The sequence below is a fragment of the Cyprinus carpio genome, chromosome B16, assembly GCF_018340385.1.
Source record: "Cyprinus carpio isolate SPL01 chromosome B16, ASM1834038v1, whole genome shotgun sequence".
In the NCBI taxonomy this organism is placed as follows: Eukaryota; Metazoa; Chordata; class Actinopteri; order Cypriniformes; family Cyprinidae; genus Cyprinus; species Cyprinus carpio.
This window is the reverse complement of record NC_056612.1, coordinates 16,567,069-16,579,445: the sequence shown is the minus strand read 5'-3', so window position 1 is coordinate 16,579,445 and position 12,377 is coordinate 16,567,069. Positions and strand designations below refer to the sequence as shown.

At 36.3% G+C, this 12,377-nt stretch overlaps 1 protein-coding gene across 1 annotated transcript in view; it reads right to left on the bottom strand.

Annotated features, from left to right (window-relative positions):
* Positions 1 to 1,853: 1,853 nt before the first annotated feature.
* The window catches only part of LOC109069854 (integrin alpha-8-like), a 57,124-nt gene continuing 46,600 nt past the window's right edge, over positions 1,854 to 12,377 (bottom strand). The window contains exons 22-29 of the mRNA XM_042740282.1: positions 11,811 to 11,890; positions 7,840 to 7,920; positions 7,317 to 7,422; positions 6,162 to 6,320; positions 4,161 to 4,274; positions 3,319 to 3,432; positions 2,085 to 2,263; positions 1,854 to 1,920 (exon numbers count right to left, since the gene is read on the bottom strand). Of these exons, the coding sequence (XP_042596216.1) occupies positions 1,854 to 1,920; positions 2,085 to 2,263; positions 3,319 to 3,432; positions 4,161 to 4,274; positions 6,162 to 6,320; positions 7,317 to 7,422; positions 7,840 to 7,920; positions 11,811 to 11,890 (900 nt within the window). The remainder of the gene's footprint in view (positions 1,921 to 2,084; positions 2,264 to 3,318; positions 3,433 to 4,160; positions 4,275 to 6,161; positions 6,321 to 7,316; positions 7,423 to 7,839; positions 7,921 to 11,810; positions 11,891 to 12,377) is intronic.

Sequence of the window (12,377 nt, the reverse complement as noted above, 5' to 3'; positions counted from 1 at the left end):
CCTCAGATATATAAATAAAATAAAAAAAACATTTAAACACATTTTGCACACACACACACACACACACACACACACACACACACACACACACACACACACACACACACACACACACACATATACATATATATATATAAACGTTGAATAAAAAAATTTCATTAACACTTTTTCAACAACCCATTTCACCACAAGAGGGGGCCATTATATTGTATTCTCAGTAGGACGCATACATGTTTTCCTTACTTTCCTAATCCATTTTATGTGACACTATCTATAAAACTTATAATAGTCTGTGTTAAACTAAAATCTGAAGCCACAGCTGCTCTAAAAACTCCCTCACAGCATCTGATTGATATTTTCCTTTTGTGCACCCACGCACAACCATCACTCTTCGATGTGTTTAGTGCATATGTGTGTGTTTGTACACGTTGACCAATTAGGGCATGTCTCCTTCCATAGGGACCCAATCAAGAGCCCGAGAACAGCCCTGCAGGCAAAACACTGATAACATCACAAATGGCTCATTAATGCCCAACTGCAACAGCACTCCCTATCTCTCTCTGCTTTATCTGTTAATCTGATTTGCCAATTTTCATCAAGTTCTTCAGTGTTCCCCATACCTCTTTTCACTTCACTTCCACCGACCCCCTTTTCTACTTCCTCCACCATCTCCTTCTCTCACGCTATCTCTAATAGCCATCTCTTTCTCTACCCCTGAAGTTCTTTTGTTTTGTTATTTCACTGGAGCAAAGACAGACGCATTTAGCTGTTCTTAAAGACTAATGCCAACATATATATGAAACACTCTGAGAGTATGTATTTCCTCTGTCAACCAGAATCAACAGAAAAGCAATATTAAGTGCATTTACATGAACTCATTATTATCAGTTTTGTGACTGATGATTACTGCATTCAGAACAGCATTACGTTTAGAGCCAATGGAGGTCAGTGTGAGACTGTGTGTGTGTGTTTGTGATTGTGTATTAAGTCGACCTACCTTCCACATTGCTAGGCTAAGCACAGCCAGCACCAGCAGTCCCAGCAGTATAGCCAGAATTATTACCCACAGGGGAATGGCAAAAGAAACGTCAGGAATGGCCCACACCACAAATGTGCCAATTAAAAACACAAGCGCACACAAACACAGAGGTCATTAATTTTTTACAAGCACTGATGTAGCTATGATATTAGCATGCATAAATCAGTTTGATAGCTTACTTTCCCTTATTGCCTTTCATCTCTTTGTCTCATTTTACAATTAAATGGAACAGAAGCTCCTTCAGAAAGCTTTGTTTATTATTATTATTTATTACTTTTTCTTCTGTCAGATTTCGTACACACACACACACACACACACAGAGGAAAGTGTGGGTATTATGTTTTGCGTATAGCACTCAGCTTAGAAGCCCTAATGTTGTTAATGCACAAAGAGCCTTACAAAAAAGTACTGTGGTGATAGCAGCATACAGTAATCGTATCATTGTATTTAAATGTTACTCCAATGTATTTCGAAGAATAACATGGTACATGTCCAAAATACCATGGATGTACTATGGTAATATGTCCAATTTTAAAATGTAATTTATTCCTGTGATGGTAAATGGGAATCTAGCTAGTAGTAGTAATAGAGTAATACAGTAATAGATTAATAGTAACTATTCTATTACTGTAGTGTATCCTTCAGAAATGATTCTAATATATTTTTGGATTTCTTTGATTAATAGAAAGTTCAAAAGAACACCATTTATTTAAAATGTTTTGAATAATAATAAAAAAAAACTGTAGTACTAATATTTTTAACTGTAGTGTACATTTCAAAACTTTTAATCTTGGTGCTCTTCTGGAAACAGAGTTCAAATCTTGTTCTTAACATTTCCTGATGCTTTTCTATAATCTCCACTCTCTTCTAAATATGAAAAACTGGCAGACAGCAAAAAATAGGAATGTTAGAAACTTCCATGCTTCAAACTACTGCATAATCTCCCTTTACCTTCCTTATCGAAGCTAAGCAGACTGAACTCAGTGGCGTTTAGTCTATCTTAACACTCAGTTGAGAATATTTTTTTTCTCTTGTTCTAACCCACATCTTCTCTTTTCCTTTTCCTTTGTTGTTTTCCACTTTTCTCAATCTGCACCCCCACAAACAAACTAGATTACTCACTGATTTGCTCTGGTGTGGGAGTGAATCAGCTTTGATCCGATAAGGCATGGCCATCACTTGAAAGGACACTGTGGAGTTTAGCGTGTAGTGGTCATTCCGTCTCTGCCAGAGGAAAGCAATGGATTAGCGTAAATACAACACACATGGAAACATCTCGGAGCGAGCGGTATAGAGGCCGGCCCCTTGCAGAAGAGGAAAATGTCAGATTAACATTAACAGAACGCACATGGCGGGTGTCTGAAAGGGCGCTGAGTTGTAATGGCTTCAGCATGGATGAGGCTTAGTGAGAAGCAGTGGTCAAAAGAGCAGCAAAACAAAAACTTACTTAAAAGTACTTCCTGCACACTAGGATCACTCACACACACACGCATAGATCACTACTGTCCTGCAGACACACTAGTGTACGTGCTCTCATACATGTGTCTGCTTTCTGTGGACGTTCCTCTGGACATGAGATGAAAGGCATTTTGTTCTGATGATGTCAGGATTTATGACATCACTTGACTGAGGTGTTTAAGATGTCTAACTAGACTGGTGATGTCATCTCCTGTGACACTAACCTACCATCTGAGGGTGACACAACATTTTGTTTTGTTCAGAAAGAAGGAAAGGTGGCCATAAACACCATGTTTTGACTCAAAAAATTAACATATTCATTTCAAGGCATCATTTACTCACCCACATGTTGTTCCAAACCTGTAAAACCTTTTCTTTGGGATGATGAAAAAAAAATACTTTGAAGAACGGTTTTGCCCTACAATGGAAGTCAGTGGGGTCCAAAGGAACACTGAACCCCATTCATTTTTTTAAGACATTTAGGAGTTCCTACATATAGCCAAACCTCATATAGCCAAACCTCATTGAAAATGAATTACTGGTGGTCAGTTTGTTGCTGCAAATCACCGTCAGTGTAAACACAGCTTAATAAGAGCCTTTGATCATACACTGATTTAAGAAGTGAAAATCACCAGCTGGACTTTACAGGAATACTGTGAAGATAACATTTGAAAACACTGTGACAGTTTGTGAATGTTTATACACTACAGTAGATTCAGTAGATATTTTGAAGAACTTTGGGTTGTTATTTATACATAAAAAAGAAAGTTATACAGTTTCTTGAATGACCTGATGATGAGTAAATGATTACTTCAAAGTACCTGTAAGAAGGTGTGAGCCCAGAGTCGAGATCTGAACTTGATCACTGCGCTTTGCCCTCGATCTAATCGATCCACAACACACTCCACCATCAGGCAGTTGATATTTGAGCAGTTCTATCACAAACACACACAATGAGAGAAAAAGTGAAGAACGAGCCTGAGATCTGTTTTTGTCTCATATCTTTCTTCATTAAAAATGAAAAATCTGGGACTGAAAATCTAAGTAAAACCTAGAAAGTTTTGGAGCTAAGAAATTTTGAGTCATACAATTAAGAATTTTTCATTTCAAACTGTCCCTTCAGTTCTTCTGCTGATAATACTGTTTGTAATAATAACAAAGTGCTGAATTAGAAAGTGTAAAATCTAAGCTTTTTCAATCTTGTTGAACCTCTGTAGATGTGCTGTGTGTCGTGGAAGCCTCACACTTGATATTGAATGATTTGTTTTGGTCATATTTAAAGAGATGAGTGATGGTGTGTATGTATGAAGTATCTATGTCAACTGTTTGTGTATGTGCATAGGACATGACCTCTGCCCTGTCTTATCTCAATGCCTGAGGTGTGATGGACTATGATTATCAAAACCAGCTGGTCCATCCACACACACACAAACCCCCTAAAGAGACACTTTGAGAGAGCAAGACAATAAGCATAATATGAATGACCTGTTATGAGATTTACAGGTGAACTCAGCCTTTGAGGTCAACACAGGTTCCCATAACATGCCAAGTTCAACATAAGAGTCCATCTGTCACATATATGAGGCTGTTCCCACAGGGTGGGCAGCCATGCGCTTCAGGTGGTTTGTGTGAGTGTCTGTGGTACTGGTGTGTGTGTGTGTACCAGTATCTTGCTGTTGTAACTCTGGGCTGTAGAAACAGATCGTCTATGGCGAGTCGGAGCGCTGCTGTTCCTCAGAAAGCCCAGTAATTCTGGAGTGTCCTGAAGAGTGGAGGTCTAAGAGTGAAGGAGAAGGACAGAGATAGGAGAGGAATTAAAAAATTAGATGCAATGTGCTATGTGCATTAGTTATAAAAGTAGTTATAGTTTTAGTAATTTTGGCACTTAAAACTTCCTATTTTTTATTCAGTTTCTAATGCAGCATTTGCAATTTGGTTTTCTAATTTCATTATTTCATTTACTTCAATGATCAATTCTTTAATAGTTTTAATAGCTCAGTTTTATATATATATATTTATTAGGGATGTAATGTTTCACAAAATTCACGGTTCGGTTTGATACGACACAGTGGTGTCACGGTTCAGTATGTTTTCGGTATGGGTGGTGGGGGGTAATTGCTTACATTGCAATGTTGAAATATTTCTCTTAAACCATGAAGGTGAGCCAATGGATATCACACAAGCAACATGCAAACTTTGCACAAGAGTTATGCCGGTGAACATTTTAATCTCAATCAATTCACTATGCAGAAAGTGAAAGTAAAAATGAGAGTAATGACGGAGCGTTCAGCATCTGATGCTCTATATACCTCAGAGACGACGAGAGACGATTTCTAAAGCTTTTTATTGAATTGATTTTTATTGATGACTGCAATAGTGTTAATATTTTAATTATAGGCCTATAATTAATTGCATAATAGAACTATTTTAAAAAAAACTTAAAAAAAAATTTTTAATTGAGGAGTAAATAGCCTAATCTTTTTCTATCCTCACAGCGTGTCAGTTAATGTGGTAATATTGCGGGGCAAATTAACTGTAATTTTAATTTAATAATAAAAGAAACTTCATAATAATAATAGGCCTTATAAAAATAAGAATGTAACAGGCCTACACTAATTGGAAATGACAAATACTCTTAATATTGCCAATAATTGATGTTTTTGACAACATCTCTGGCTATTGTCGAATGTCGTTACAAGATCATTGTCTTTCGACACAACCCAGCAAGGGGAGGTTATTGCAGGCTGTCCGCTACGCTACTGGGCAGACAGCACGTTGCCTGGGCTGCCTTGTTGAGCACTGAGAACATTATATTTCACACACTTTAAGCCCTTTTATTTTCCAAATGTAATAGGATTAGTCCGGTTTGTAGTGCGTGCCGAACCAAAAGCCTGGTACTGAATGGTTCAATACGAATACGTGTATAATTACACCCCTAATGTATATATATATATATATATATATATATATATATATATGTTATTTATTATGAGGAAGGAAAAATAAGTACTTACAAAATATTTTTTATTTCTTTCAGTTTTTCTATTTTTATTCTAGTGTTTTTCACTGTGTGAATGTGGCCAGAGAGGCAGACACAAACTTCTCGGCGAAAACTCTGGGCCAAAATGCTCTCCTCTAAAGTTCACAGGAAAAGAGCTCTAATATCAGTCCAGGTGGTTAAAATTCTGAACTCAGCATGAATACAGATCAGTTACAGGCACGGAGACTTCATGAGGACGTTGTGATGCTTCATATTGACTGTACGTGAAATCTGAACAGCGATAATAAAGTCCAGTCAAGAGAGCAGAGAGGTCAGAATTAGTCCAACACTCTGATCAAAAACAAGCAGGACTCAGCAGTCATAGTTTTACATTTATTTAAGACTCATTAGTAAAAGCACAGAAACCTGAGATTTATAATGGTAAGGAACACAGACAAGAGAGAAAGATGTGACGCAGATGGAGAAAGAAATACTAATTCAAATAACTTGCTCTGTGAATGAGGAAAGATCTGGTCAGGGGCTCAACTTCACTGAAGCATTGTTAAAAAAAAATCTGTGAATGTGGACACTTTCTTCTTGCATCAGTTCTCTTTAAGAAGGACACTCTCAAGGAGAAAAAAAACTGAGGAGAAAGAGAAGAAAGAGTTTGTGTGCATGTGCTACCTCTAACTTCAGCGGGTTTAGGGAGCCGTTGACACTGCAGTGAACTGGACCGTCAGTGATGATCTGAAGGACATAAAGGAGGTGTTCCTCACGGAACCGACTTGGCCAGCCCACCTCCAACACAGTCCTGCTTATTGAACTCGGACCCTTATTATGTAACTAGGAAGAGGGAGAGAAATACAAAAAGAGATTAACAACAAAATCAGCATAACATGATCTAATTTAAATCTATTAAAAAATATTCAAGTTGTTCCCTTATAAACACTTATAGTGATGCACTGGTATGCAAATTATGGCCAATACTAATAGGCCGGTAATTGTTTTCATGTTATAGCCAATAACTGATAAATGGCTATCAACATACCATGCTGTATATTAAATAAAAAACTTATTTGCTATAATAAAACTATGTAAATTTTCATAAGGAGTGCTGTTGATGCCAAATAAATTAATATGAATCATCAGATTTTTATTTAATATAGTAGAATGTACAAGAACTGATAAATATTTAATCAAATACTCTGGGCTAGCATTAGCAGTTGGATTGATCATGAGCTGAAGCTGCTTCTAACATAAACCATCTGTACAGCGTCTGGCCAACATTACAGCCAATTAAAAAATTAATAGCCGCAGGACAGATGGTGTTTAGTGAGGCCCTCTTGCAGCAAAAAGAGGTCAAGAGTCTCCACAAAAACACACAACAAATAAATAGCTTTCCAGAAGTTGGTTTTTGCTAGCTGAAGGCACTACACCCTATTGGGAAAGTTTATTGTGGTAAGTGTACCAGATTTCTAATAGCAGATTAGTGTTTGCTTTTACTGTAGGAGAGATAATTGGGTTGTTGTTAAAAATAATATTGAGCCATAAAATTATACTGTCTTTCAGATAAAAAGAAAGAAATGGACTCACACTCAGTGTGTCCAGTATATGTTAATAAGTTATGTTAATAAGTTTTGGCATGACTATGTTTATGTGCTGTGTGTGTGTGTTTGTGTGTGTGTGTGTGAGTTAGTGGATCCCTTTGACTGCACCACAGTTTTGAATATTTGCTGTTTACTGGCCATTTAACAGAGCCCTCTCTCTTCGTCTATTCCTGTGTTTGAATCACTCCATGTTTACCAAAAATGTTTTGTTTTGTGTCTGTTAATTCTGTACCTCATATATGTGTTGAACCTGAGGGCCAACTTCATCTTCTCTTACAGGTTTCTCTTTGGGTTCCCATCGAGGGAAAGGTAAAACAACCTGAGCTGGGTGAGACACACTAAGGAAAAAAGAGGACACCAATAAACACTATTCAAAACCTGTTTTAATTTTGTAATCTGACACATTTTCAAATGAAACCGTATACTGAATGAGAAAATCAAAACTGACTTGAGTGAAAGTAAGAGATAACACTGATTACTGGCTAATACATTATCTATAATCTCATAAAAAAACAGAAGTTAGTTTTATTTTCTGTCATATGACTTATTTATTATGCACTTTGACCTTCTGCCAAGACAATATTTTACATGAACAGAAGTGTTTGGTAATCAGTAGTTATAGGGTCCAGGATAACCTCTCCAGATACCGCAGAACAGGCAAACAGTGGCAGTCTGGGTTCCTTTATTGAAATTGGACTGAAACTGCTCATTTTCCACTCAGTGAGACTGAGAGACAGATAAAAAGAGATACCCACCCTCTGATCTCCACCTGTGCTCTCGCTGCAATGCTCAGAGTCAAATTCACCGGAACGCTTCTTGAGTTGTCCTTATTAGAGCTGTTCAGAGAAACAACAAATATATTGTCCATTTGCAATGAAAATCTTTATTACTATAAACATTATTTTAATGCTACATTATCAAGGTAACATTCTGATTTAAAATAAAGTGTCACTAAAATAGAGTTATGTAGTGTTTACTATGCGACAGTAAGGCTCTGTAGGCCACAGTGTCTCAGACTATTGAACAGTTCCATGTGTGAGCCTGAGGCTGGGAGCATCTGTGTTCTGTGAACGTGTTTGAATGCGAAGATGAGAGGATCAAGAATGAACAATGCTGTTTTCATCAGTGTGTCGTTGTCCTAGAGTTCCTCGAGCCAACTGTCTGGTCAGTCATTGTGAAGTGAAAACCAGAGTATCCCCACCAGCCACACACATACATCAGACAACCCTCATTCGACAGAGTATGTCACCACAATGAATGCAAATAATATACAAGTGAACGTCCGCCCGGGGACTGTGGACGGACACAACTGATGGATTTTATGTGTGTTGCCACACTTTCATTTGTGACAAGTCCTTTCTAAAGTCCTTTTGGAAGTATGTTTACCAATTTTTCAACATGTGACATGAAAAAGTAATATAACTATAACATAATTAAACACTGTACTGTATTTGAAATACTCATGGCCCTCTTTTTGACCTTTTAGGTCATACAATTTCAGATTCTGTCCTAATATATCTGCCATTGACGCACACCTTATTAAATGTCACTTTTATAACTGTGCAGCTGTTAAAAACATATAAGTAAATTGTAAAAGTTAAAATATATAATTCTCGGAAATCTAGGAAGTGGAAGGAGAGGATTTATACAGAAAAAACGTAAACGTCTGACAATTGTAACTTTGATCTTGTGGAATAACTGGGGCTCACAAAAAATGAAATATTTACTATATGCCATAAAACTCACTGTGTGACTGAAAGGAACAATGAGACCATAGTATCTTTGAAGTCTTGTAAGATTTTGTTTCATTCATTCAGGTCTAAAAGTCTTATTAAATACTAAATCTTGAGTCAGGAAATGTGATACCTTGATTCCAGCATCTACATTTCCGTCCTGAGAGAATCAGAATTCAAGCAATGTAAAATAAACTCCAAATTATTTATAAAGTAGAAAAAGAACAATATATAAATTCTATAGTTTAAATTATATATAAAAATTTTGGGGTCAGAAATTAACTTTTAAGGACACACTAAATTGTTTAAAAGTAACTATATTATATATAGTTTATATATTTATAATGTTACAAGATATATATATATATATATATATTCAATTGAATGAGTATAAATATATATTAAGATCATGTGACGCTGAAGAAAGACCGGAACAATGATGCTGAAAATTCAGCTTTGCCATCACATGAATACATAATTTTTTTTTTGGATTAAATAAAGAGCCTTGATAAGTATAAGAGACTTCTTCAAATAATAATTACATAAATACCTTTAAAAGTAAAAAACAAAAAGACATTACTACCAATCATCAGAGTCACAGCTTGAAAAGACTTGAAAGACAAAACAATCTTTCTTGCTGCATGACACCTGGCTTTCATCTCTCTGTATCTGTAGTTTTCTCTCCTCCTTCTCTGTCTTTCACTCTTATTCTGTCTCAAGGTGAAAAATCCGAGTGGGCAGAGGAACATGTGGCTAACATTAGTCACCAGAAAATTTTTCTATCCTCCAGAGACGCACATACCGAAACAGATAAGACACACACCACAAATGCATTCATACAGCACACACACTTAAGTGCAAACATATTACATGTGCACGCTCACATGTGCAGGCAAACACACATACACACCCTCAGACTCGCCCTCATGTTTGACCTAACCTTGCTCTGAGTTATGGAGAGACTTTAGGGTTCAGTTATTGAACCCTTAGGGAAATATCCCTCCTCTGAGAGCAGCCTGGCAGTCATCTCAACACCCCAAGACTAACATGTCCACATTAAACCTCCCCATGCATATGTTTGAGTAACATCACAGTAAGGAGTATTATTATAACAAATACACTTCACCCCTGAGCTTAACAGAACATGGCCAAGGACATGCAAACCAAGTGGGGAGTTCTGTGAAATACACAATGTGATGATATGCAAAAGTTTAAAGTCGACAAGTCAGGTCACACGTTCTTAAGAAAGATTTTTATCATTTGTATTACAAAATGTATATGATAAAATATATGTTGCCTCATGCCTATAGCTGAATCACAGCTGAATTACAAAAAATACAAAACAAATGTAATTGTAATCTGTCGAAGTTAATGAGAAAAATTGTGTAATTAAATTACATTAAATTAGTATTTTAAGGTGTCTTTGTTACGTTACATGTACTTACTATTATAATAACAATTACGCATAATTATATTCAAGTAACCCTAAAACAAACCCTAATCCTAAAACCTAACCATATAGTAAGTACATGTAGTTAATTAATATTACTCTGTACTTAAATGTATAATTACACTGTAACAGACACCTTAAAATAAAGTGTAACCACAGTTACTTATGAAAATGTTAATAACTACAAAGGAGGTTACATCTGAATATTTTCACACACATTACACACATACAGATTTGATTGATTTCTTTCCCAAATTTATTGACTGCTCTAAAATATGAGACACTGATGTTTCAGGAGTTTAGGACACAGAATAGAACACATGCTTGTTTAATAACTGTATTATTTCCTGTTTGGTTGTATGTATATGCTTTATTTTTCAAGATTGTTTTTTTTCTAAAGCATTGTTAGATGCCAGTATTTCCTGTCATAGCAATGCAAAGATTTGACTTCAAAAACAGTATCACAGCTATATAACTATATCTTGTTACGATTTTAAATCTGTATTTAACCTCAGAACTAACTCAAAGTAAACAGAGATGCTAAAATCAGATTTTGTGGTGGAATTTTTATAATCTTAATTCAAGTGATGAAGGATTTTGAGAAGCCTGACAGTACTCAGTGTTGAATCCTACTGTAAGGTTAACCCTGTCTGGTTTAAATGTTTAAAAATGATTAACAGTTGAAAACATTCATTAAAAATTTTGAAAAGTAATCAAATGTAATCAGTTACATTACTTTAATGAAGTAATTGAAATAGTTACACTACTTATTACATAACTTGTAATCTGTAACCAACATTTCCAAAGTAACCTTCACAACACCTTTGCTCATATATAAAATAGACAAACTCATTACTCAATTAGCATTTGATGATTAGACCATTATGACTCATCTCTAATAATGGCAAAACAGAAGACCAAAAAAAGCAGGGAACCTACTTTCCTCCCCAATATTTTCCAAAATTGACATTTTTCTCTACATACACCCACACGTAGACAAACAGTCTCTTTAGGTATGCAATCCATTTTCTGTAACCCATCCAAGGACATCTTATCAACACTCAGCTTCCTGTTCTGAAGCCCTGACTCTATAACGACCAACATTTGGGGCCCTTGCTTTCAAAATGACCCCCTAAAACATACATCAAAGTGAGACACACCACTTACCATGTTCACACGCACACGCGCGCACACACTCACGCACGCACGCATACACACACACACACACACACACACACACAACTGAGTAGTGCGAGAGGTCTTTAAATTAAATTAAATTACAATTTAAGGTACCAGAAATGTTAGCCAGCAATGTGTTTATCTTCTCAGACATACACACCTATTCACTTTATAACTTTATGACCAGTGGGAATGTAAGAACTTCAGTGTTGACAATGATTTGGCCAGAAATGTGAATGATTGTGTGTGTGTGAGTCAAAGATAATGGCTGTGGGAATACATTATGCTTACTTGAAGAACAAAGAAGCTACTTGTAGATCTGTAATTGGCATACGGGTGAAATGAAGGGTAATATTTACTGTACCTGTGTATCTGAAGCTCAAAGCCAATGGTAGGAGGGGCATCTTCCAACCGCTGTACAGAAAACCGTAAACCAACCGACAACTAGCCAGAGAGAGAGAGAAAGAAAGTGAAAAACATGAAGACATCAAAAGCTTAAGGGACATCTGTAAGTGCTCAGTAAAACAGAAGAGAGCTCTACCCCCAGTGTCTCATACAGGAAAAACCCACCACAATTAACACTGTGCCGTCTTACATGCTGGGGGGAGGTGTGCAGGGTCTGTCTGGACAGCCTCACTTGCTGTTATACCGGCAACAAATAAACTAGTATTACATGGTTACTCATTTGTTCAATAAAAACGCGGACATGAAATATAGAAGTCAGCATCTGAAGTGGATCAAAACCTTTAATCAAAGTTGTCCTAAAACCTAAAACCAAAATGTGTTCTTGTCTTAGGACAACTTTGATAAACTTCTTTGATGCACTTCAAATGTTGACTACTGTATTAACTTGAGTCAAAATTATTTTTATCTGAAGTTTACCTGCATATTTTCTTAAAGCTTCCACAACTGCAACGGACAAAACAATTTC